This window comes from Mustela erminea, chromosome 7 (genome assembly GCF_009829155.1).
Source record: "Mustela erminea isolate mMusErm1 chromosome 7, mMusErm1.Pri, whole genome shotgun sequence".
Lineage (NCBI taxonomy): Eukaryota > Metazoa > Chordata > Mammalia > Carnivora > Mustelidae > Mustela > Mustela erminea.
This window is the reverse complement of record NC_045620.1, coordinates 26,166,243-26,192,530: the sequence shown is the minus strand read 5'-3', so window position 1 is coordinate 26,192,530 and position 26,288 is coordinate 26,166,243. Positions and strand designations below refer to the sequence as shown.

The 26,288-nt window shown below is 56.2% G+C and overlaps 1 protein-coding gene across 1 annotated transcript; it reads left to right on the top strand.

Annotated features, from left to right (window-relative positions):
• The first annotated feature begins 4,950 nt into the window (after nucleotides 1–4,950).
• MYLK2 (myosin light chain kinase 2) lies at nucleotides 4,951–18,449 on the top strand. Its single transcript, XM_032351047.1, has 13 exons — nucleotides 4,951–5,089; nucleotides 5,187–5,286; nucleotides 5,756–6,269; nucleotides 7,446–7,747; nucleotides 9,316–9,421; nucleotides 10,006–10,099; nucleotides 12,577–12,686; nucleotides 12,771–12,912; nucleotides 15,158–15,228; nucleotides 15,352–15,480; nucleotides 16,045–16,197; nucleotides 16,383–16,515; nucleotides 17,495–18,449. The coding sequence occupies exons 2-13, from the start codon at nucleotides 5,235–5,237 to the stop codon at nucleotides 17,573–17,575; spliced, it is 1,887 nt and encodes a 628-aa protein (XP_032206938.1). The 5' UTR covers nucleotides 4,951–5,089; nucleotides 5,187–5,234; the 3' UTR covers nucleotides 17,576–18,449.
• Nucleotides 18,450–26,288: the final 7,839 nt, after the last annotated feature.

The window sequence follows — 26,288 nt, the reverse complement described above, 5'->3', positions numbered from 1 at the left end:
TGTGCACCATTGTACCCTAGCTTGTAGGGGCATTTCAAAGAAATGAGGTGATGTTCTTGTCCTGGGAGAGCCGCAGAGCAGTGGTTCTCAACCCCAACTGTACATCAGAATCTTCTGGGAAGATTCAAAATATACCAGCATTCTGGGCTGCACCTCCCAAAGATTATGCTTTCAGTAGCCTGAAGTCAGGAGGGGTTCAAGCTTCAGGGGTTGTAGAAGCTCTCCAGATATTTCCAAGGTGCCCGGGGTTGTGGGAGAAGCACAGCCCAGGCTCTAGAGGCTGGAAGAGCTTACCTGCTGCACCAGCGGACTCTCAGGAGGGCCCCGAAGCTGACCCTCTGACTTGGGGGTTCTCAAACTTGGGTGTGCATGACAGCCACCTGAATGTTGGTTAGAAAGAGAGAGAGAGAGTCCTGGGGTTCCCTTCTAAAGAGGCTTCATTGAAAACAAACTCGGGGTCCTGGGCACTGAGAAAGTTGGCCAGAGCCATGCCTTCATCCAAGAAGTCATCACTGACCTGCAGTCCCAATTCATGCTGTTTTTATATCTCTTGTAGCGTGTGCCACTTTCTGTCTTGAAGTAAAGAAATCTGTGCGCTTATTGATACGTTTCCAATTTTTAATCCACTTAGAGTCACAAATGGTCATTTCAAAAAAATTGGAAGAGCCAAAGAATAAAAACCATCTCTACTCCCCAGTTTATTAATATGTGCATTTATATCCCTCCAGACACTCTCTCGTTTTCTTAATAAATGTTTTTTTAAAAAATGTTATGTATTTGAGTGAGAAGTGAGTGAGAAAGCAGAAGCAGGGGGAACAACAGAGGGAGAGAGGGAGAAGCAGGCTCCTCTCCGAGCAGAGAGCCCAATGTGGGGCTCAGTTCCAGGATCCTGGGATCATGACCTGAGCCGAAGGCAGACACCTAACCAACTGAGCCATCCAGGCACCCCGTTAATAAATGTTTTTAACAGCAAAAAAGGATCCCACTTCATGAATGACTTTACATTTTTCACCAAAAATGTACCATGTGATGATTCTATCGTTATCCTTCCTCATCTCCATGTCTCCGAAGTGACCACGTTAGCCCTTGCCACAGATTAGAGCATCCAGTAAACAATCCATGATTTCAAGATGGATCAGGTGTTGTTTGAATTTCCAGAGGGATCTTTGTTCAGTTTGCCACACAGAGTGTCCACAGGCTTACCAGCCTTGGAAGGAAGGACAGGGTCTTCCCTAGGCCTTACCCAGAGGATTGAGAGGTACTGCCCCAGCCCCGGGCTTAGTGGCCAGAGGTGGGAGTGGGCAGGAGAAAACAGTCCTGAGTGGCTCCCATGTCAGGACCACAGGAAAGATGTGAGGCCAATTGGCAGCTCTCTTTGGAGTCAGAAAGGTTACTCAACTCCCTGGATTTTCCATCACAGCCGAGCAGGGAGAAGGTTAGGCCAGGAAATGTCTTCTCTGAGCAGGGCCTTTTAAAGCCTCTTGGCTGGGTCAATTTCCTTCCAGGAGCCAGGGAAGCAGTGCCCGGGGTGAAGTTAACCCCTCCACTCCCAATTAATTCTCCCAGGGATGGGTGAGCCTGAGAAGCCAGGCTTCTGGAATGCAGAGCCATCCAGGGCATGAGGCCTAAGGAGCCGTGAACTCTGGCTGGAGAAACCTTCCTTCTGGCCTTGTTAAATCCAACAGGCATAATTGCGTCCTGCTGACCTTAATTCCCCTGGCGGGTTTAATTGGTCCTGGCATTGCCCCACTTCCTGCCCTGCCCCTGTGGAGGCAAAGAGAGCGGTTGCACAGCTGGTCCAGGGCGGGAGAGCCCCGTTTGAGGGGTGGGCAGGGTCTCTGGCAGCCCCTGGCTGGGAGGAGGAGGTTTCCCCATGCCCCTCCCCTGTGCCTCCAAGAGAGTGCTGAGAAGAAGCCCGGGGACTCCCAGGGAGCAGCTGGCCCGGCTGAGCTTAACCCGGGGCGGGGGAGCAAGCTGCAGGCAATCCCGTGGATCCGGAACCAGGCCAGCCTCTCATCCCAGCGGGAGGGACCGCAGAGGAGCCTGCCGGGACAGCTGAGCGCTCTACCTGGGATGTCCACCACATTATCTATTACAGTATGGACTGTGCCAAGCACTGTCCATACCGTGTGCTGGCTGAGTGCTCCCAGCCACCCTGGGAGGGGCAGTGGGGCAGAGTGGTTCTGAGCTGAGCTTCAAAACCCAGCTCTGTGAGTTTGCCCCGTGACTCAGTTTTCCTGTCACATCTGTGAAATGGGGAGAAAACAGCTGCCATGTCTACAACACTTACTGTTCTAAATGCTTTATATACCTCCCCTATGAGGAAGGTGCTCGTCCCACAGATAAGGCAAGCGTTTGTCCCAGCCTTGGTTACTAGTCTCAGAGCTCCTTAACCACTACTCGGTAGGTGTGTTGCCACAAATGCCACGAAGTTGCTTACCCCCTGGGCCTGCCCCACTTAGTAAGAGCTTAAGAAACGTTACTTAATGTGGGAACCATAAAATTCCCTTTTCTCAGCATTAGCTTCCGCACTTTAAAGTGGCCTAATCCTTGGCCCTAAAGTCCTCTGTGAGGTTCCAGAGAGCTGGGTAAAGCCCTTGGCAGAGTCAGGCCTGGCCCCAAGGGCGCACTCCCTAAATACAGGCCGACAACCGTGGTTAATAACAGGGGAATGTCAGCGAGGGCCATCGTACCAGAGTAATCCCACAAACTCAGGCCAAAGCCTTGCTAGTCAGTCGCTTACTCACCAAACACTGCCTGGCAAGTACATTTTGTGCTGGGGACACACGCATGCGAGCGTCACAAAGCCCCTGCCCTCCAGGAGGTCCTGGAACCCATTAGTGGTGGGATCAGCCTGGAGGAGGGCACAACATCTCACCCGAAACCAGAACGTGCTGCAGGAATGAACAGATAGAGGGCCAGGGGCTCCCCTGAACAGGCACGAGAAGAAGCATTTCAACCCTCAGAACGCTGTCAGACCCTTTAGGGGGCACTAGGTGGGGAGAGAGGGTGAGACACAGGCTGGGAGATTTTAGGGAAGAAAGAGGACATTGGGCTTTGAAGAAGGACATTTCTGGCTCAACTCCCTTGTGGAGTGACTTTGCACACGTTACTCTCTTGATCCCCCGTCTTCATCTAGGAAATAGGATGGAAGCTCCCCACAGAGTTATTATCAAGATGAAGTTTTCAGACAACGTGCGTCGAGCTAACAGCAGAGCCTCCAAAAAAAAAAAAAAAAAAACCAAACGGGAGCTCCCTTCCCTTAGGAGAGCCGGGGTTCATTCAGATCCTAGTTCAGTCCCTGACAATCCATATGGCTTTGGATAAGTTACGAAACTGCTCTGTGCCTCAGTCTCCCCATCTGTAGTAGAACCTACCTCAATGGGTTGTTCTGAAATTCACATGAGTGAATCTACCTAAGAACACTTGGAGCAAATACTAGACCGGCGTTCATTGGTATTTTTGCTCCCCAGGAGAGGCAGACTGTCACCTGGACCCAGAAGGAGGGAACCAGAGGTGAGGAAGGCCAGGAAGGGCATCAAGACTGGGGAAGGGACCCCGGCTCAGGTCATGATCTCAGGGTCCTGGGATCGAGTCCCGTATCGGGCTCTCTGCTCAGCAGGTAGCCTGCTTTTCTCTCTCTCTCTCTCTGCCTGCCTCTCCATCTGCTTGTGATCTCTCTCTGTCAAATAAATAAATAAAATCTTAAAAAAAAAAAAAAAAGATTGGGGAAGGGAGCCTAACATTGGTTTTTACTAGCCTCTACCACCGACAAGCTCAACATTTGCTCACTTAAAAAAAAAAAACTCATTCATTTCAAACAGTATTCCATTCACATACTTCACGGTGCAAATTTAAAAAAAGGAAAAGGGTGTGCCGTGACAGCTCCCTCCCACCCCCGTTCCTCAGTCTCTTGCTTATCATCCGAAAGAAATTCTTATGTGTGTAAGGTACAAGTTTATGTGTTATTGTACCTACTACCCCCTTTTGCCCAATGAAATAGCATATTCTACTTGCTGCTCTGCACATGGCTTACATCCCCCCCCGCCCCCCCGCCTTTTGCAGGTTGCCTTGTATCCTTTCACTCCCGGCATCCTCAGTCTTGTTCACAGCTCCGTAATTTTCCTTTGCTCAGACTCGCTGCTTTCTCTGGTGGAGGCCCTGAACCCAGATGCCCCCTGCAGAGCTGTTTCCAGAGCACTCAGCCCAGCCAGTTCTCAAGGCCCCCCTCAGAGACAAGCTCTGGGCTGGCAGCACCTGCAGGATGGAAGGCTCTTTGGATCACACCTCTCCCCATCCCACCTCAGCTTGATCACCTCGGGCTTGAGTAGCCCCCAGGTCCCCACTATGGTGGAGGATTCTCGGAAAAGACTCTCCACCAGCACCCTCCCCTTCAAAGCAGGCCAGCCTCTGTCTCCCCAGGAGCCCCCCAAAAATTCATTTTTAAAAGAAAAGGCTTTCAGGTCCATGGATATGTTGAGCAAGTGCCCCTGGGACAATTTCTTCCCCAAAGATGCCCCCAAGCAGGTCCGGAGGTCAAGAGCAGGGATCACAGGCACAGAGCTGGGCAGTGGGGTCAGAGGGATTATCCCTGGGGCCTGCGTGGCTCTCACCAGCTTCTGGGCAACCCCAGGAGTCATGGCGCGCAGGTGGGCAGAGCCAGCGTCCAGCCTAAGCATGCTCTTGTCCTCTGGCCCTGCCGGGGAGCTCCTCTTAGGCCAGGCCCCCTGCCCGATCCCGTCCAAGCCAGTGATACCGGGGGAGGCCTGGGGATAGGCTGCTCCCTCGGGGGCCCAGTGGCCCCCTCCCTTTTCTCTTCCTGCTTGTTCTAACACTACTCTCCCCCCCTCCATCAGTCTGTGGGAAGAATGCCGTGTCCTCTGAACGGGGGCCAAGAGTGACAGGTGGTGGCAGTCCGAGCTGCATGGCCCCTGGTGTAAGAGATCCTCTCCTCCGTCCCCGCCTCCCCTGCCTGCACCCCTGCCCCCGCCTCTGCCCACCCAGCCCAATCCCTTACAACTGCCCCAGGAGTGCTCCTGGGCAGCCGCTGCAAGTCAGGCGGCCACCAGGTTGCCCCTCGCTGCTCCAGGTACCTCTCTCTCCCCTCAATCAGCTGGCCCTGGCTCTGCTCAGCCAGACAAGAAGAGAATCTGACAGCCTGACACACCTCACTCTTCTTTCTGCAGCTAGAAAGACCTGAGTTAGACAAGCAGCAGCACACGCCTCCCTACCTCATGGCGACAGAAAACGGAGCAGTGGAGCTGGGACTCCAGAGCCCACCAACAGGTGCCAAGCTGGGGCAGGAGGCAGAGGGAGGAGCCTGGGAAGGGGTGTTTGACTCAGGGCCGGGCCCATTCCTCAGCGGGAGTTCTGTGCCCCAGGCCTTTTTGTATGGCGCACGAAGGACCCAGAAATGAGGACGATCTCTGGGTAAAGTTGGGCAGGGTCGAGGGCCGACATGAAGCCCTCCCCGGAGAGACTGGGAAAATGAGGAGCCTTGTGCAGGGCACTCACACACTTAGGGCAAGCGATGGTGGGGGCATCAAGGTGCATTTGAGGACCCAGAGCCTCCCACGAGGGCGTCCAAGACCCTCAGCAGCCCATCTCTAGAACCCGTGGAATGGCCCCAGAGCCTCAGTGGGATAAACATTCACAAGCTGCTGCCTAGGTGGGGACTTGGGCCCGGAGCTGGTCTCTGGTCAGCCTGGCTGGGGGAGGACGGAGAATCCTGATTGGGATCCCACTTCCTTTGCAGACGAGACACCTAAAGGTACAGCAGGTGAAGGACCTCCGGCTACAGAGAAAGAGTCTGGCCCACCCGACCCAAAGAAAGGTCCTGGGCCCCCAGATGAAAAGAAAGAAACTGGCGCCTCAGACCCAAAGGGAGAAGCTGGCCCCCCAGATGCAAAGAAAGAACCTGGGACCCCACATCCCAAGAAAGAGCCTGCTCCACCCACCACGAAGAAAGACGACAAAGCCGCTGCCCTAAAGAAAGAGGATGGTGCGGTGGGCCAACCCTCAAGCAGCAGCCCGGGCCCCGAGGGAGAAGGCAACCTGGGTGCGGGGCCTGCGGAGGGCAGTGCTGGGCAGCCAGCAGCCCTGCCCCAGCAGACAGCGACAGCCGAGGCCAGCGTCGAGAAGCCCGATGCCAAGCAGGAGGGCCCCGGAGAGCCCAAGGTACACAAGAAGGCAGTGGAGGGCCAAGCAGGGGCCAGGAGGGGCTCGCCCGCTTTTCTGCACAGTCCCAGCTGCCCTGCCGTCGTCTCCAGGTGAATGTCTCCCGTTGCGCGGTGGGGAGGGGTCTGAGGCTCTGTCTGCAGCAGGTGCATTTAGCTGCTCTGTCTCGACCTCATTGCCACTGTGTTCCGTGCTAGATTGGGTAGTTCTGATGTTTAGCATCTGTCCTGGGCATTGGCTCTCCTACGTTGTGCCCCTGCAGAAACCAGGACTTGGTGATAGTTGACAGACACCTGGAATGTCAAAACAGAGAGGTCCTTGAAGATCTCTTCATGAAGCATCTGGAGGCGAAAGTCTCCCTTACACCTTGAACTTGGTTCTAGCCGAGGGCAGGACTGAGATTTCGGGAGGAAAAGATCTCCGTTCTTCTTACTATAATATGAAACATGACTAATCATCAGATTGATAGAACATTACTAATGCTTTCCTAACCATAATATAGCACCAGTCTTATGAGGCAATCTGTTAGATGTACCTGAATGCTAATCACATGAGTGATATTAGCGATATATTGTAAACCATGATACTAAACCTGTATCAGGCTGAATTATGTATTAATATCAATTAATACATTGGTATCACTGATTAATCAGTTGCATTCCCAGTTTGTATGAATCATGAGCTCCATAATCTAACTGTAGCCACCTCATGATTAACCAAAACAACAATCCTATTAGTAGATATTAATGATGTATTAATGCATCGATCGTCAAGAGAATGACCACAGACATGCCTGGTATTTTTTTAAATTTTTTAATTTTTATTTCTTATAAACATATAATGTATTTTTATCCCCAGGGGTACAGGTCTGTGAATCGCCAGGTTTACACACTTCACAGCACTCACCATAGCACATACCCTCCCCAAAGTCCATAACCCCACCCCCCCTCTCACAACCCCCCTCCCCCCAGCAACCCTCAGTTTGTTTTGTGAGATTAAGAGTCACTTATGGTTTGTCTCCCTCCCAATCCCATCTTGTTTCATTTATTCTTCTCCTACCCCCATAACCCCCCCATGTCATGCATGTTATTATTAACATCCCTTGATTTCGTATGAAGTGCATTTGGGGTGGCAGTGGGGACAGGGTTTGGGGGGTGGTTGTATCAGCTCCAGATTGCAGAAGAGGTTCTGGAAACATCGAGGCTTCCTGGAAGCAGAAACAATGCTGTGGTCATTGAAGGCATCACCTCTGGGTTCTCACATTCTAGGCCTGAGGATCTGCCTGCTAAGAAGCCCCTGAGTGATGCATCGGAGCTCATCTTTGAAGGGGTGCCTGTGACCCCCGGCCCCACGGATCCCGGGCCAGCCAAGGTAGCAGAAGGAGGGAAGAACGTCCTGGCAGACAGCCAGAAGGAAGCAGGAGAGAAGGCTCCAGGCCAGGCTGGCCAGGCTAAGGTGCAAGGGGACACCTCGAGGGGGATCGAGTTCCAGGCTGTTCCCTCGGAGAAATCGGAGGTGGGGCAGGCCCTCTGTCTCACAGCCAGGGAGGAGGACTGCTTCCAGATTTTGGGTAGGCCAGGGGCAGGTGGGGGCTGGGGAGGGAAGGGGGCTCCCCAGGTATCCCCATGTCTCCCTGTTTAGAGGACTGTGCTGCTCTGAGCCATGCACAACTCTAAGAAGTATAAGTTCCTAGTCCCTTTTGATAGATGGGGAAATGGAGGCTCAGGGAAAGGGAAATGGAGTGAGTGCCCCAAATCCACAGCTAGGACAGTATTTGAACCTGTCCAAATAGACCCACTTCAGAGTTCACTGTTGACTTACTTCTACTTTACCTATAAAGGGGTTTTGAAAAAAAAAAAAATCAGACAGGTTTTGTAGGAGCACTAACTCTCTAGACAGTGGAATTTGAAGTCAGTCTGTAGAAGGGCTCAAAGGCCAGGCTTTGGTAGTTAAAGGGCATCCTGGAGTGGGTGGCGAGCCATAGAAGGTTCATGAGCTGAGGAGCACAGGTGCCTCTATGGGAGCAGTGACAAAGGAAGCTGGGCACGTGAGATGGGGCAGGACCGTGGAGTGGCCTTAACTGGTGATCAGACAAGGGGCTGGGTGGTTTGGTGATTTATCCAGCAGGCAGCAGGAGCCACCAAGCATGAGAAAGCTTGGGCAGCAAGTGCATAGGGAAAAGGTCTGGGTGGGGATGCGGCAGGGCTGGGGGTGGGGTGAGATGGGGTCAGAAGAGCCCAGAGTGTCCTGACACCCCCTCCTCCAGACTGAGGTGCCCTGGAAGCCCAGCCAGCCTGCCCGGTCAGCGGCACAGTGCCACCCAGACAGGGTGGGAGGGCCTGGCGGCTGGGCGGCAGCCAGGAGCCTTGCCTCCTCCCCCAGGCAGCAGCAGAGGCTTTTGCCCCGCCCCCTCCAGAAATCACATCCTTGGGGTGACGGGACCTGAACAACCTCCGAGGGCTGTCAGATTTATCACCAGCCCTGCTTCCCTGCTGCCTCTTGCTATTTATAAAGAGGTTTCCATTCCCGATGACTCAGCCTGCGAGCCGCCAGGGCCCGCTGTTCCCCGTGGTTGCCGCTAGGTGGCAGCCTTTCCCTACCAAACATCTCGGGTCCCGGTCTCCTCCCCTGCCCCCCACCCCCCGCCCCCGCCCTTGGGCCTTGCCCAGGTTGGGCAGCCATTCCAGAGAACAGGCCAGCTTGTGGTGTAATTAGAGGGGATGGTAGGCAGATCCTGTCACCTACCCCATCATTCAGGCATCACATTCCACCATTATCCTGCCCCCTCCCCTCCTTTTTTTTTTTTTTTTTCTTTAATGGAAATGCAGAAAGCTTGGGATGGAGACTTCACATGTATCATGTGGGAGGGTCTGAGAAGTCCAATCAGCTGTCCCCATTGTTGTGCCAGGAGACGCTGAGCCCCCTCTGACAGAGTCCCAAGGCCATTTTGTGTGTTGGTGGCAGAGCTGGAACTGGAAACTGGGCCCCCTAGCCCCTATCCTGGAGCCAGCTGTCCCCCAGGTATCACTTGGTGAACTTCCCTGGATGGGCCCCCGGCCAGGCAGGAGGGGGTGGTGCTGGGGCACCTCGTCCCCTGCCCCTGGCACTGACTGTGATGGCCCTGCTCTCTCTTCACAGATGACTGTCCGCCTCCCCCAGCCCCCTTTCCCCACCGCATCGTGGAGCTGAGGCCCGGGAATGTCAACAGTCAATTCAGCCTGAACTCCAAGGAGGCTCTGGGCGGGTGAGATCTGGGACCCGAGCCCCTGGCGTGTAGGCAGGACAGCGTCAAGCCCCAGGGCCTCACCTCTTTCTTGTGCAAGGCCCAGACACACCCCAACTGGACACCATCTACGTGGACACAATTACTTCTGCGTGGTTACTTACTCCCTCGTACGCAAGCTGTCACATGGGATGATTCGCACTCATGACTCTGTCTCTCACACAGACGCACCGCTCATCGTTCAGTATTTCCCGTAGGAAACCAACAGCATTTTCCCATCTGTTTCAGTTTCATGCACCACCCAGATCCCCTCAAAGTATTTCAAAAAAGCCCTCCAGGTGCCTTCCCCTGGGACTCAGAGCCCCAAGGCCCATGCTTACTACAAGGCTGTGAGCTGTCAGGGGCCTGCCTATGGATGAGTCTACCCGTCCTGTGGCCATGGTTGGTGTGGTTCAGCCACTGTTCCTGCCATAGAGCTCCTGACTTAGACCAGAGCAGGTGTCCCAGCTCACAGAGGGGGACCCAGACAGGAGCAGACTGCAGGCCCCCTACTTCAGCCCTGGGCCCCTGGGAACCGCCTCACTCCCAAACTCTTCTCTCCTCAGCGGCAAGTTTGGAGCAGTCTGTACCTGCACAGAGAAAGCCACAGGCCTCAAGTTGGCAGCCAAGGTCATCAAGAAGCAGACACCCAAAGACAAGGTAGTAGGGGCTGGGGGGCAGTAGGGTTACACGGGAAGGAGAGGGAGTTCTTTGAGTGGGTACCTCTCACCTCCCTCTGCCCATATGTCTGCACCAGGGGCTTGGTGTGTGAACCTTGATGCGCTGAGGATGTCACTCAGATAGACAGATGGACAGACGGACAACCCTGTCACAGGGACCTGAAGCCCCCACCCATAAACAAGACACCTCAGTTGGTGAACTTATCCTTGGGAATTCCCCTTCTAGGCCCTGGACGTTCCTGCCTTCTGTTTGGTTTAATCCAGAAAACACTGATGAGCACAGGCTCTGGGCCAGGCCCTGCGCTGGGCACAGTGTGTAGGGGCCGGGCAGGTGTCGCAAAATGAAGTCAATATGGTTTCTGCCCTCAGGGGGTGCCCAGGTAATCAGGCCTGGTCTAGAGCTGTGCCTCCACACTTGGCCTGGGCCTGGTTCAGAGGAGGCCGAGGGCAGTGCTTGTTCAAGGAACAAATCAAAGAGCGAATGAATGAGTGAAGGTAGACAGAGGCTCATGGGGAATGAGGGGATGATGACCACGTAGCCCCCTGTTGTGGTAAGGGCTGTAGCTCAGGAGAGCTAGAATGGGGGTCACTCGGGGGTGAGGCAGAGGTCAGGTGGGGGTCAGGCAGGGGTCAGGAGGGGGCTGTGGAGGGGCTTGCAGATTCAGCGGGCCAGTCTCTCTCCAGTAAAGGCTCGAAGGAGGAGCTGGAGAGGCAGGGCAGGGGGCCTCAGACTGAGGGGACTGTGAGAGAGAAGGCCAGGAGCGACAGAAGTCTGTGGGGGACCCTTGGGTAGAGGCAGGAGAGCTGAGAAGGGAGCTTGTGGGCATTTGAGGCAGAGACACAGCGCGTGCGGAGGTCTAGAACCTGGGAGGAGTGTGAGGAGAGGCTCAGAGCCCTGTGGCGCTGCTTCTCCATCATCACACATCAGGAAAGCGTGCGTTTTCCATGTGACTCTGCCTTTCTCCGGCCTCCCGCTTGACCGCGGGGTCTCCGGGCCTCTCTCAAGAACCTGGCTCTGTGTAGATGCTCCAGACATAGGTGCTGTGAGATTAACTGGAGTCAGCTCTTTTTTTTTTTTTTTTAAGATTTTATTTATTTATTTGGCAGACAGAGATCACAAGTAGGCAGAGAGGCAGGCAGAGAGAAAGGAGGAAGCAGGCTCCCTGCAGAGCAGAGAGCCCGATGTGGGGCTCGATCCCAGGACCCTGGGATCATGACCTGAGCCGAAAGCAGAGGCTTTAACCCACTGAGCCACCCAGGTGCCCCTGGAGTCAGCTCTTGATGAATGAATTAGTGAGTAGTTTTTCTGGGCCGTTCGCTGCCCTAGGGGCTCGTGAAGGGGCAGTGAATTGTCGGAGTCCCTGCCCACCCGGGCCGACACGCTCAAGACGGGGGCAGAGAACTCAGCACGACGCACACAGGAAGGGTGACGTCAGGACCTGAGCGGTGCCGGGAAGGAGAATAGAGCCAGGGAGGGTACAGAGAGCGTGGGGGCTGATGAGGGCCGCGAGGATAGGGTGGTGAGGTCAGCCCTGTCTGAGGAAGCAGCAGGCGGAGTGAGATGTGAATGAAGGAGCAGCATCATGGGCAAAATGGAAAAATTGGGGCAGTGATGTGATGCTGGGCGCTAAGGGGATGGGCAGGGGTGAGAGGCCCGATCTGTAGCATTTGGCAATTCCCCTGGTATCCACATTCCTACCATGGCTGACTTCAAGCTACCGCTGTGACAGCTGGCATTCACCCTTTCTCAAAGTGACAAATAAAGGCAGCTCAGGTCAGGACGACAGTGGTGGTGGAGCTGGTGAGAAGTTCCTGGATTTGAACTCTACAGGGATTTCCCAAGCCCGGGTATGGGAATGGGAGGAATCTGGGACGGCTCCTGGCTTGGGGTCCTGCACACCTGGGCGAGGGAGCAGGCCCTCTTGCCAACAGGCAAGCTGAGGACAGCTCAGCGGTGGGGTGGAAGCCGTGGCAAGGGTTTCATGTGGACCTGAGAGATGCAGGAAGTGTCTTAGCCGTCCGAGGGGAATGGCCAATAGGCTGTGGGAGCCGTGGGTGCCTGCAGTTCAAGGGTGTGCTCAGAGGTGGACATGTGTATTTGGGAATCAGTCACCTTCGCAGGGATCGGCCACGTCCTGGGACTTGAGGAGAAAGCCCAGGGAGAGAGTGCAGCCAGGAGAGCAGTGAGTGGAGGACTGGCCCTCGGGCACCCCAGTATCCAGTCGGGAAGAGAAGGGAAGAACTGGCCAAGGAACGGTGTCCTGGCCAGAATGACCAGGGTACAAGGACACGGGCTCCAGGTGGGGAGAGATGGGAGACAGAGAGGCTGGCAAGGAGGGGGCCAAGCGGGGGGGTCCTGGCCGGGCCTGATGGGTCCGATCCAGGGCAGAGGTACAGAGGGGGCAGGGCAGGGAGCAGGGACACTCAGCTGGTGGCCCTGGCTTCCCCGGTGCCCAGGAAATGGTGATGCTCGAGATCGAGGTGATGAACCAGCTAAACCACCGCAACCTGATTCAGCTGTACGCGGCCATCGAGACGTCGCACGAGATAGTCCTGTTCATGGAGTAGTGAGTGCTGGCCGTGGGGCAGGGGGCCGGGTGGGGGTGCCAGCCAGCCCGGAAGCAAGCCTGCAGAGGGGTCTGTGCACACAGCATCGAGGGCGGCGAGCTCTTCGAAAGGATCGTGGATGAGGACTATCATCTGACCGAGGTGGACACCATGGTCTTTGTCAGGCAGATCTGCGACGGCATCCTCTTCATGCACAAGATGCGAGTCCTGCACCTGGACCTCAAGGTACTGGGGCCTCCCGGGGGGGTGCTCAGGAGTCGCAGCGGACCCCCTGAAGCCAGGGTCACCACCGGTGGTCCCGCCCCCCTCCCATCCGGCCTCTCCGTCCCTCTATCCTTCTAGCTGCAGATCCCAAAGGGTATATTGAGGCTTCCCGAAGTACCAGGAGCTAGGGATCCAACAGAGGAAACAAGACTTGGTCCCAGCTCTCAGGGACTTGTAGCGGAGTCCTGAGCACACGCCCTCTGTCCTGGGAGCCCCAAGCCCGGCGTCTCACGCCTACAGCTCGCTAAGGGTTGCTTAAATGTCCACGTGGGGCTGGCCCCTCCCAGGCACTCTGAGCGTTGGTTCCTGTGTCCCGCAAGGAGCTGTCGGGGGCCTACTTCACGGCAGGCAGTGCTCGACGTGCTGGAGACCCAGCAATGAGCAAAGTAGACGAAGATGCCTGCCCTCGAGGAACTTAGGTTCTAGAAGAGGAGTCTGGAAAACAAAGCCGTGTGGTATAGCAGCAACCTGCGTGAGCTAGGCACGAGGAAAATCGTTCCATGAAAGAGTATTTCTGTCCCTCCTCTGACCTTGCTCGGTGCCTTGCACGGAGCCCGTCAGGGAGAGCCCGAAGGCCTTACACATTCGGTCCATCTTACGCATAAGGTGGCAGCTGCCTGGGGTGGGCAGCCAGCCGCCGTATGGGGTAGGTGGGAGCAGCGGCAGTGCGGGGGGCTCATGCCTCCAGGACGGTGGCCGGGCCAGTGGTGAAGCCGTAGTCTGGACACTGAGGGGGGGTTACCACCCACTGGCCTCGTGGCTAGTACTTGGGTTCATTCCTCTGATAAATGGGTATCACACTCCTCTGCTGTGCTCAGCCACCCCTCTGTGGCTGCACGCTGTGCTGGGCACGGGTGTCACTGTAGGGATGACGAAGGACACACCCTGTCCCCTGGAGCCTCCGGGTCAGTGGCAGAAACAGGCATTCCTACAATAGGTCCTCTTAAACCACGATGAGCATGATGAGAAGCCTGTGAGAGGAATGGGGAGACAGACAAGGTGAACTTGAAGAAGTGGGCAAGGGCCGGAACCTTGGGGCGGAAGCAGGCCCCGGGGCTGGCCCACGCCGGCTCTGTGCTGGCTCCGGGTCGGAGCTGTTCGGGGCGTATGCGCCTTCTGACAGCCCACGGGCCAGGTGTGCAGGTAGCATCCCCACGGACACATGAGGAAGCCAGGAGGGTAAAGAGAGGGGTTTCCATGGGACAGCTTCACGGCAGGGAATCCAGGAGTCCGTTGTCATGACCAAGGGCAGAGGCGGTGGGGGCTGGCACCAGTGGCCACGGCGGAGGGAAGGGAGGTGGCCAGACGATGGGTACGTTCTGAAAATGGGGCCAACCTGATTTGCTGATGTGGGAGGGGCTAGGAGACAGGGAAAGGAAAATGTAGGGTGACTCCAGAGATTCTAGACCGAGCTGGCATCTGCCCACAGTGTTGGAGGCTTGCCATTGGCCTGTGAAAGCCAGAGCAGGGTCCCCAGTTAAAACACAGCGTCCTGGGTAGAAGCTGTCTTAAGCCTCTTTATTCTAAAATGTGTTTTTTCAGGATAGCAATACATTTCTCATCAAAAAGGGTCTCATGGTCAAGGAAGTTGGGTGAACTATGGCCGTAAGACCCTTCCCAGGGCTCCTCAGGAAGTCTTGTGTCCTCCAGAAGGAGGCCTGAGTCTGTCTTGTTCCCCCAGAGGGACCTTTCTGGGGCCCAGCACCCGGCTCAGGGGACAGTAGCGACACACACCAGGTGCCGTGTGGCCACGTAGCTAGGGTTTCTGGGGTTTTGGGAGGTGCTGAAGATTAGGAAGGCAGGCTTGTTGTGCAAAGTCTCCTGCCTTTTAACCATGGTTAACTACTTAAAATGCTTCTGCCTTGCAACATCAGATTAGTCCTGTGTCCCTGTGTTACCTGGAGGCCCAGAGCAGGAAGGGACTGGCCTCTCAGGAACGTCATTCTCAAACTGACCTGTGACTCCTGGATTCCCAGGAGCCTGGACTGAGCCCTTACTCAGTTAGACACCAGTGGGAGGAACAAGGAGGCCAGGAGAGGACGATTCCTACCCTCTCAGGGCGTCAGGGTCCTCGTCTGTGCCTGGAGCAGGCAGGTCTGGGGGTCTCTGACAGGCTGCCCAGAGAGCCTGGGACTTGGGTGGACCTGGGTGGGGAGGCAGAGTGAGCTGGGTCAGAGGTCAATCTGGGCCACCCCCTTCTCCTCAGCCAGAGAACATCCTGTGCGTCAACACCACGGGCCATTTGGTGAAGATCATTGATTTTGGCCTGGCACGGAGGTACCCTGTCGGTGGGTGGGGAGGGCAGGGCAAGCCTCTGAGGTGGGCGGGGGACAGGGGAGGTGCAGAGGGTGCGGTGAACGGGCTGGGGGTTGCGCTCTGAGCTCTTGCTCTCGCCCTCAGGTATAATCCCAATGAGAAGCTAAAGGTGAATTTTGGGACCCCAGAGTTTCTGTCACCTGAGGTGGTGAATTATGACCAAATCTCTGATAAGACAGACATGTGGAGTATGGGGGTCATCACCTATATGCTGTGAGTCCTGAGGGAATATGGCATCTCTGTGGTGGGGACACATGGGGGGGGCAGCCGAGACCAAAATTGGACTTGGGGTCCTGGTGAGGTGGGTTCCATGCCCCTGCTCCCTCAATCAGGGTTTTGCTGGGAGAGGGCATGCTGGGGAGAGCTAGGAAAGGGGAACTTTGTACCCATTTTGTAGATGGAGAAGTGAAGGGCCCTGAAGGCATAGTGTCCTAGTCAGTGTTCCTAGACAGCAGATCCTTGATGATCTGGTTGGGGGCAGAGGAGCAGCAGACATCATTTTTGTACCCTTTTCATCCCTCTTGTTCACTGTAACCCTGGGAAGCTGGGATGATTATGCCCATTTTACAGATGAGAAGAGTGAGGCTCAGAGAGGGGAAGTGACTTGCCTAAGGTCACCCAACCAGAATCAAACCCAGGTCTGTCCCACTCAAGAGCCTGGGGGTCTTTTCAGCACATGGTGCTGCCTCCTAGAATCTGCCTCCATCCTTTGAAGCCGCAGAGGTGACACAGTGTCTCTAATCTCACCTCCCTGCCTCCTGACATCCTCCTCTCCAGGCTGAGCGGCCTCTCCCCCTTCCTGGGAGACGATGACACAGAGACCCTAAACAATGTTCTCTCTGCCAACTGGTACTTTGATGAGGAAACCTTTGAGGCCGTGTCCGATGAGGCCAAAGACTTTGTCTCCAACCTCATTGTCAAGGACCAGAGGTGAGGCTCACTTGAGGACACAGACCCCATGTGTGCAACTCCAGTGTGTGTGTGTGTGTGTGTGTGTGTGTGTGTGATTGTGCAGGTGTGTGCTGGCAGGGCAGGAAGAAGGCCGGGGCCCTCTGCGTTCTGGTGCTTCCCAGGCATGCTGCCCGCCCTCACCACACTGCCCCCTCCTCCCACAGGGCCCGGATGAGCGCTGCCCAGTGCCTCGCCCACCCCTGGCTCAACAATCTGGCAGAGAAAGCCAAGCGCTGTAACCGACGCCTTAAGTCCCAGATCTTGCTCAAGAAATACCTCATGAAGAGGCGCTGGAAGGTACCACTGGATGGGGTGGGGTGGCGGGAGGGGCTGCCGGCAGGAAGAGCTCCTGGCAGATCCCAGGCCCCACTAGCCCTGCCTTGGCAGTTCCTATGGACCAGGCCTAGCCCTGTCTGGAAAACAGGGTTGGCTTTTCTCTTTGTCCTGGGCTGGTTCCTGTCCTGGATCGGTGACCCTCCACCCTGGGGAGGGGTGTCCGTTTGAGGCTCAGGCACAGGAAAAGATCTCTGACCCCATCACTGGCCTTTTCCCTTCATTTTACAAATATTTATTGAGCATCTATTCCTTCTAGGCACCGGCAGTGTACAAAAGAGACAAGGATTTTAGTCTTTGTGAACTTACTTTGGATAGAGGGTAGGGAGTTATGAAAAAGGGTTAAGGAAGTGCTCTGGAAAGAAATAAGCATGGTCAGGAGTGCTAGGAGAGAGGTTGCACTTCTAAATAGGGTGGTCAGGAAGGGCCCACTGAGAAAGAACATGTGAACAAAAAACCTGAAGGAGATGAGGAGTGAGCCATGCTGGTATTGGAGGGAGAGTGTTCCAGGAAGAGGCAACAGCCTGTGCAAAGGCCCTGAGGCACAAGCATGGTTGGCAAAACATGACGAAAAAGTAGGAGGCCAGTAAGGCTGGAGTGGGATGGGCAAGGGGTGAAGGGAGATGAAGTCAGAGAGGAATGGGAGGCAGGGGGTGGAGGGACTTGTTGGCCATGGCAAGGGGCTTGCGTTTTAGTTGGAGCGAAATAGGAACCATTGGAGCATCTAGAGCAGAGAGGTGCTCAGGTCTGGCTGTCCTACCTGTGGAATGAAGGAAGGAGTCCTGAAGCCATGGTGTCATAGCACCTCCTGTGGCCATTTTGGGCACTGCACCCTCCCCAGCATCTGGCCCTTGGAGAATGAAGGAGAGCTTAGGAGGCGCTCAGCTGCGCCAGTTTTTCTGCGCCCCGAGGCTGACCGGGATCCTTCTTCCTCCTTCCTCAGAAAAACTTCATTGCTGTCAGTGCTGCGAACCGCTTCAAGAAGATCAGCAGCTCAGGAGCACTCATGGCTCTGGGGGTCTGAGCCCCAGGAGCGGCTGAAGCCTGGACGCAGCTGCACAGCGGCCAGGGCTGAGGCCACACAGCCCAGAAGGCCAGAGCAGACGTGTCAGATCCCCAGGGTGGGCTGGCTAGGACAAGGCTGCGCCAGGCTGGGAGGCTCGGGGCTCCCCATGACCCCGCGCAGCGACTGCTTCCCCGACATGAGCCGCCTCAGATGTGGCCTGAATCGATCCTGCTAATGCCTCCCCAGACAGAGCCCCCAGCCCATCAGCCACAGCCCAGATGCCACAGGCCCTTGTTCCCTCCCCGGCTCCCCCTTTTGGAAATTGCTGCCCTGGTGACTCCTGCTTGGCTTCACCTGGGGCATCCCTGGCTTGGGCTTGCTCCTAGCTGGAACGGGAAGACTGGGGGTCCCAGCATGTGGGGCTTCTGCGGTTGTGGATGGGAGGCCTTTGGTGGGGCAGGAAGGCAGCAAGGCCAGTTCCTGAGGCCCAGCTGCCAGGGGAGACAGAGCAGGCTTTGTGAAAGAGGACCTCCATGCCCCCGCCCGCCTCCCCACTCCCAACAGATAAGGCCTAGCACACACCAGCTGGCCCGGCCCGGCCCCCCCACCCACCTTCCTGACGACCACCAACACACAGGAACTCGGTGTGAGAGAAGGACGCCCAGCCCAGGCCTGGCGGAGGGGGCGGGGGGAGGCCTGGGGGACAAGGAGACCACCCCCGAGCTTGCCTGAGGGCCAGGCGGGCCCAGCCCGGCCACAGTGGGCCCTCATCCTCGGGGTCACTCATGGCCTCAAATCATGGGGTCAGCAGGCCCCGGAGGAGTGGGAAAGCCATCGTCCCCCACCTGCTCTCAGCTTGTGCCTTGTAAATAAATGTACAGGTTGGATGTGGCTTTCTTTCGCTTATGTGCCTGTGGACTTGGATGAGGTCAGAGGAAACCACTGTTCCCCTGAGCACTGCTGGGGGCTGGACGCTCCGGGGGGGAGCTGAACTTAAGGGTGCAGCATGGTAGCTCCCGGTGTGGCCTAAGGAGCCAGGCTGCCCAGCCCAGGATCTGGGCAAACGGCTTCCCCGCTTTGAGCCTCAGTTTATTCATCTGTCACAGCACCTTCCAACATGCATAGGGTGCTTACCGGGTAGAAGGTTCCCTTTAAGTGCCTTTGTGGGTATTAACTCATTTTTCTCTAGCAGCCAGCTTATGAGGTGGACGTTATTATTATTTCTATTTTTTTAAAGATTTTATTTATTTATTTGACAGACAGAGATCACAAGTAGGCAGAGAGGCAGGCAGAGAGAGAGAGGAGGAAGCAGGCTCCGTGCTGAGCAGAGAGCCCGATGTGGGGCTCGATCCCAGGACCCTGGGATCATGACCTGAGCAGAAGGCAGAGGCTTTAATCCACTGAACCACCCAGGTGCCCCTGTTATTCCTATTTTATAGGGGGGAAAACTGAGGCTTAGAGAGGGGAAGGAACTTGAAGGCTATTCAACCAGGCAGAAGCTGGAGCTTGAACTCTTGTCTCCCAGGGCAAGGCCCTGCGCACGAGCCCACCCGGCTTCTCAGCAGAACAAGGTGTCGGCAAGATGGCAGAGCCCCCAGGTAGAGCCAGGGGTTCGGGCAGGCCTGTGGCACCCTTGCTGGACCTGCAGGGATGGGGAGGGTCTCCCCCAGAGGCTTTGGGGAGAGAGCTGTTCTCCCCTCTTTCCCACGGGCCACAGCGGGCTCTGGCCCAGACTCCATCTGCTGGAGACGTCAGCCAGAGGGTGGGAGAGCCTGACCAGAGAGGGCACAGCCTTTCTGGCTATGAGGACAACTGAGTCAGAATTGGGACTGGCCTTAGTGGGGCAGCTGGTTGGCCTGCTTGGGGTGAAGGGGTTCTAGCGGCCATGACAGCAGTCGCATGCATTGAGGGCAGCTGGGTACCAGCCCCGCTCCGGCTCCTCGTGGTCACGATCACCGGGGCTGCTCACGGTGATCCTGCCCGACAGATGGGCTGTTAGGTCCATTTCTCAGATGGGGAAATCAAGCTTCAGGGAGGTTAAGCCACTTGCTTAGGCACGTACAGCTAGTTACTGGCAGAGCCAGGACCGGTACCCAGACAGTATGGGTCCAGAGCCCGCACTCTTGACTGATGCACTGCCTGCCTCTTGAGAAATCCTGGACCTGACCACAGACCAGGACACTGATCATCCCTACCTCCCCTGACTCCATGAATATGGGCCTGGAGGGCAAGGCCAGGGTTGTCACTCCTGCCTGTGTCCCGTACCAGCAGGTGGGTTCAGCCTCCCACTGCAGCAGGTGCCACATGGGGTGGGGAGGGCTGACTTTGGGGTCTAAGCCTGGCGGGGGGGTATCTTACACTCCTGGGGAACCTGACTGGGGTTTTTCATGGGACATGTGCTTGCAGACCAGACCCCCGGGGCCGTGGATCCCTGCCTGCCCGCCCGCTCGCCACCTGCCAGCTGGGCCGGGCCTGTGGTTTCCTCTGAGTTCTCTCAGCGTTGCTGGCCCCCACCCAGGCTAAGCCTCGGCCACACAGCGTGATGATGAGGGATGAGTCACAGCCGTGGGGCGGGGTGGGGGGTGGTGAGGAAATGAGGTCCAGCCGCAGCAGAGATCCAGGGCCTGGATCCAGCTGGGGAAACCGAGGCCAAAACCAAGAAGGTCCCTCAGCAGAGAACAACAGCTGGGACTAGAATCCAGGACCCCTGACTCTCAGCACGAGTCTCAGTATCCCGCTCTATAATATGCAAATGACAATCTGGGCTCTGCTCTCCACTGGCACTCCTAGGCCATCAGGACAGTCACAAGATGGGACAGGGTGCGCATTCACCCTATTTCACAGATGAGGAAACAGGTTCAGAAAGGGAAGGGAATCTGCCCGAGGCCACACAGCAAATTAACATTTCCTAGGAAGGCAGGCCACCCAGAAACATGGAACAGGGCTGATCATTGCTTCTGTCCTTTTTACCTCCCTGGAGCACAGCTTGGAAAGCTCTTTTTGATTTTTCAGGGGCCTCCTCTGGCCTCCCCTGGTCCCTGGAGGTAAAGGATATAGACTCAACAATATGGGTGAGGTGGAGGTTCAGAGAGATTTTTGTTCCCTTCAAGAGCCACAGAGCACACGCAGGAAAAAGTCACGGCCACAACCCCCCAAGGTGGGGTTGAGTTTCTGCCTCTCCGCAAGCCTGAGTCCCAGCCCCATTACCATCGTCCCTAGAACTGCCATCCCCGGTGACCTCGCAGGATAAACCTTTTCACCCTAGGAGCCATCCTGATGGAGGGAGTGAATCCATGGCCCTTTGGGGCCTGCCAGCTGGGGCCGGAGCCAGGCCCAAGGCTCTGGGCTGTGATTCTTCAAGTCCCAGGTACCAGGCTGGGAATATCCCCCATCCCTTGCCCTGTGTTACCTGCCCACCACAGTGCCTGCTTGTGGGCCCCTTCTGCATGGTGCACATTACAATGATGACCCTGTCACCTTGCCTACAAGGTGCACTGCATCTCAAGGGGCTGGCTCTACCAGCTTCCCCTGCCCGGTGTCCTGGGTAACCCCTTGTGGGCTAAGAAGGGTTAACGCCCTCAATGGGACAGCTCCTCCCGGCTGGTTCCAGCCCAGAAAGCGTTCCTCCAAGACTATTTCCTGCCTCTGGGCCTTGGCCAGGCTCGCAGTGACCACCCCCAGGGGTCTGAGGCCGCATCTGGTTTGGATTACGCCAGGCTTGGTGACGCTGCCTCTTCCTGTCTGTGTCCAGTGGCCTTGAATTCCACTGGCCACCTTGGACCCAACAGAGCAGTGGTGGGAAAAGATTCGGCCAGGGACGGGGCTGCCCGAGGGTGTCCAGCAGCCAGGGCTGTCCTGAAGGATGGGTCTACCCACACCTAGCTCCTGTTCGCGCGGCTGTCCACGCACCTGTTCTTTTCCACACGTTAATAGCTGTTGTTTACTGAGCACGGGGCACTGTAGCAAGTGATTTCCACTTATGAACTCATTTTATCCCCACCCTAAGAGTGGTTATTTTTGTTAGGTATTTCATTAAGCTGAGGAAGCTGAGGCTCAGGGGGTTTATGGACAAGTCCCAGAGTCCCCAGCCAGCAAATGGCGGGGTCACAACTCAAAGCAGGTGCTGTGACTCTGGACACCACCAATCATGGCACAGCTATTTGTCGAGTTCCTCCTGCTCTGGGCCTGGCCCGAAGCTAGGACCCAGAGGTGAATGAGTCATGGTCCCCGCCCTCAGGGAGCTCATACCCTCTGGAACCCCACTGGCTGGGAGCTTGGGGGTTAGGGTGAAGCTGGAGGGACAGGGAAGGAGACTCGAACTCGTAATCTCTTTTCTCTGGTGGCAGGAAGTGACGTCGAAGCTGAGAGCAATGAGGGGCGGGCCTTTTCCAGATGGAGTGAGGATGGCGGTCCAGGCAGAGGGGATCGTATGTCCAAAGGCTGGTAGCTAAGAGCAAAGTTGACTTGGAGTCTCCATGATGAAGCAGGAAATAAGTCTGGCGAAGTTGGCAGGGGCCTCCAATGCCAGCCTGAATCGGAGCAGTAGGGAGACATGGAGGGGTTTTGAGCAAAGGAGGCATATGGCCAGATCTGTGGTTCACGAGGAGCGGTTGAAAGAAGTGGGGGGAACAGGAGGGAGACGCAGGTCTCATGTGTCTCTAGGGGGACAGGCTGATGACAGAGACTGGGCTCAGGTTACACAGAATGGGGTTCAAATCTACTTATTTGCCCTCTCTGAGCCTCAGTTTCCTGCCTGTAAAATGGGGGGTTAATAATCCTACCTGCCTCCTGGGAACCATGCATCACATGAGGGATGTGGACAGAGCAGCTGTTTCTTCCACAACTATGTCTCCAGACCCTACTGTGTTCCAGACAGTGTTCTAGGTGCTGGGGGGCAAGCAGCCGGGAGACGAAAGTCTTTGGCCTTGTGGAGCTTTCTTTGAGGTGGGAGAACTTTGACCTGGGCAGCAGTGAATTTAGAATGCGTTGGTGGGGTGGGTGGGGGCAGAGTCTGGGAGGGTTTCTCCCAGGACAGATTTTGAACAGAGATCAAAGGGTGGTTCCCTGGGGATTATTAGTAGAAGGTTGTTCTAGGAGGAAGGAAGCACAGTGCAAAGGCGATTTGGAGTGAGGCTAGGGTTAACAGGGACGAAGCCTGACAGTCCAGGCTCCTAACTTGGTCTTTTGCTCTGAGTGGGCTGCTGAGCCCCTGGTGGCTTCTCTGAGATTTCCTCCATGGTGAAGGGATGAACGGGAGGCTGACCATCAGTCCCGATGTCTACTCAGCAAACCTTTATCGAGGGCCTTCTGTGTGCTAGTCGCTGGATTAGGGAAGCAGATACAATGAAAAAGGCAGACCAGCCTCTGCTCCCTGAAGCTTATAGTCTAAGGCAGAAACACAATAAAAAGTGAACATACCTAGGAATGCATAATCCCACATTGCAACAGGTACCTGGTGGAGAAGACAAATCTGAAAGCATCTAATCAGATAAGGGGCTGAGGGGAGGCTCTCTGAGCAGGCAATACTTAACTTGGCCTCTTCGTGTTGTGAAGTCAGCCAGTGGGGAGGGAGCATTCCAGGTGGAGGGGAGAGCAAGTGCAAAGACCCAGAGGTAGAAACAGCACTCACCAGGGAGTTGGCTGTCTTCGAGGGCCTCTCATTTGTATCCAAGACAGATCAGGGCTCCTTGTGGCAGTGGTCAGGAGGAGGCAGCCGTGGCCTTTCCAGAGGCCACCGGGAAGGATTCGGGCTGTATAACTAAATGGGCCTCCCCCACCTGTTTTTAGCCTGGAACCACTTCCTTTGGCTTTACCAGCTGCCTCCCCATCACCACCCAGTTACCAGTGGGGGAGGAACAGAGATCAGGCACCTCCTGCTGTGTGAGGACAGAGGTTTGCCACATGCAAAGGAAGGGGCAGAGGGATGGGGCTGAGGGTCCCAGGCCCCCCAGTGGGGCTGTCTTATGTTCTGATTTCTTTCTTGTTGGCTGACTTGGACACACTGTGTGTGGGATTAGGTTTCCCACACATGGGTCCTGGGGGTTGAAAATATTACTCCCATTTTATAGATGAAGAAAGTGATCCTCAGAGAGGTGAGTCTACTTGCTCAAAGTCACACAGCAAAGAAGTGGAGATGCTGGTAATTGAGCCCCAAGCCTGTCTCTGTAACAGTCTTCCCTTCCCCTCCCCCCCCTCCCCCCCACCGACCTCCGCAAGAGCCGGACCTTCCCCTGGGGAGTAGATCAGACTAAGGCGACCTGCCCCTGGGACCCAACTTTTTAAAAAATTTAAACACATTGCGGTTTCCTTGTGCCAGCCTGGGTTCTAAGCACTTTGCAAATAGTAACTCCTGTCATCCTCCCAACAGCCCCAAAGGAGTGCGAACTATTAGTGTCCATATGTTATAATGAGGAAAACCAGAGAGGGGAAGCAACTTGCCCAAGACTGCACAGCTGGGGAGGGACGGAGCTAGGATCCCAACCTAGGCAGGTAAGCTCCAGAGCTCCTCAGTTTAGTCCTGTACCTACTGCCTCTGGCAGCCTGGCCCTTGGGGGTGATGGGAATCATCCAGGTGTCGTGGGGACAGGATGTTTTGGCTGAGGACTGGATTGCTAGGTTCTATTTACTCCCTGCAGGCAGACCTGGGAGGCTGGCTGACCCAATCTTCTTCTTCATCATCGCTGTGGCCGCCTCAGAGTGGCCCACCCTCATCAGGACAGGGTCTCCAGGCCCTGGGCTCAGACACGGTCTGGGTGTGGGGAGTGTCCAGAGCTCTGGGCGGTGGAATGCCATAAACTGGGGAAGGAAGCGGGTGGGCGGGAGAGCGTCGGGAGATAAGATGTGGAGGGTGGGGGAGTCTGAGGAAGGCCCAGCCCTGTGGGTGGGGGAGGCCTCCCTGGGGGCAGGGAGAGCAGAGACCAGAGGACCAGCAGGTGAAGAACTTCCTGACTGTACTTCAGAGCTGCCAGGCTTGGGCGGGAAGGGGCCTCCTCTGGAGGCAGCGGGCTCCCCTTTCCGGGAACCTCGTATGACTTGGTACTTGGTGTAGAGGGGATTCAGAAATCGGGCAGGAGACGCCCTTTCAGTGCTAATATTCCAAGAATCTAAGCTGCTGTGATTAAAAATTCTGGAATATTCTTTAATACTCCTGATTCTACCATGTTAGAATTTGATTGAGCCTAACTCTGAAAGGCAACTTGGCACCCTTTTCCACTCTAACCTGCTGGGGACAAAGTGGAGGGGCTGTAATCCCCTCCTGGAGACAGACAAGCCTCCAGGGAGGAGGATCCCTGAGGCAGAGTCAGATGGGGCAGCCCCAGTCCTGGAAGAGCTGTACAGTTAAGGCGGTAGAGCGGTTACCTGTTCCTGCTTTGCTGTGTGACCTTGGACACCTCGCTTGCCTTCTCTGGCCTAGGTCTGTCAATCCGTGCTGAGGTACTCTCTCTGGGTCAGCCCACGTTAGGCATTCTGAATCTCTGCTAAGCACTGTCCACCCCAGGTGGGGGTGGATGGGCAGGAGCCACAGGGCGTCTGTTGGTCATGGAAAGAATGTGAGGGCAGGAGGCCCAGTGGGTGGGGTCCCCTGGCTGGGCAGCAAGCAGAGGGCAACATGAGATCATGGTGTCTGGGCCTCCTGGTCCAGCACCCCCGGGAATGGGATCCCCTCCAGGCAGTCCCCCATGTCAGACCCTCCCCTGGGACCCAGACTCAGAGTCAGGCTGCCCTTTCCCCAACCCCTGCTGGGCAAAGGGAGTGAAATCAGGGCCCAGAGAGATGGGCACTCAGCCAGGCTCATTCAGCGAGTCCAAGGCCGGCGCCGAGCCCAGGGTCCTGCTTGGGAATTGAGGCAAGGGGACTTGTCTTCACTTCTTGACTATGCTGGGGGGGTCAGAGAGGGACATGGAGAGAGGGCTCCAGTCCTGTTGCTGAGTCTGTGCACCAGCTGTGATTAACCCCTTTTTGCATGATGCGGATGTGGCTTTCTTTTCCCCAAGCCCCCACCCCAGTTCAGATGCTAAGCTCCTTAGAGGATGGCTGGAACAGGATGGGAGGGGCGGGGGGGGGCGGGGAGGGGGCTCAGTGCGTTCAGCCTCCCCATCCTCCTACTAGCTCAGGACACAGGCTGGGAGGGGACTGGGGTCACCAGGTCTCCACAGGAATGCGCCACAGGGAACAGTGCCCGGCAGAGAGGCCTCTTTCCCTGACTGGACTGAGAAAGAACACTTACCCCTCGAATGTGTTTGTCCCTGTCTCTGTGACTGTTTGTCTCTGTGCCTCTCTCTCTTTCTCTCTCAATCTGTCTGTCTGTCTGTCTGTCTCTCTCTCTCTCTCTCACACACACACACACACACACATACACACACACCTCGGAACAAACCCACATAAGCATCTCCTTCACCTCTCCTTCCTCATGCCCCGTGCACACAGAGCTTCCCCCTACTCTTCGCCCATGAGGCTTCCTGGGTGTGATGGGACAGGACAGACCCTCTCTTCTTCTCCCCATTGCTAGATGGATTCCGGGTTGGGGTCCTGCGTGCGCGGTGGGGAGGGGCCCCACAGCTGGCCAGGCATTTTCCCAACCCCTTCCGGCCACAGTGAGCCCCCACCCTGCAGGTCCCTCCTCCCCCCTGGCCGGCTCTAGAGTCTGTGGGAACCAGACAGTGGGGACTGTCCAGCCGGGCTCGCTTCCGCCCAGGCCCCAGGGGACCTGCTGAGAGAGGAAGGAGCGGCA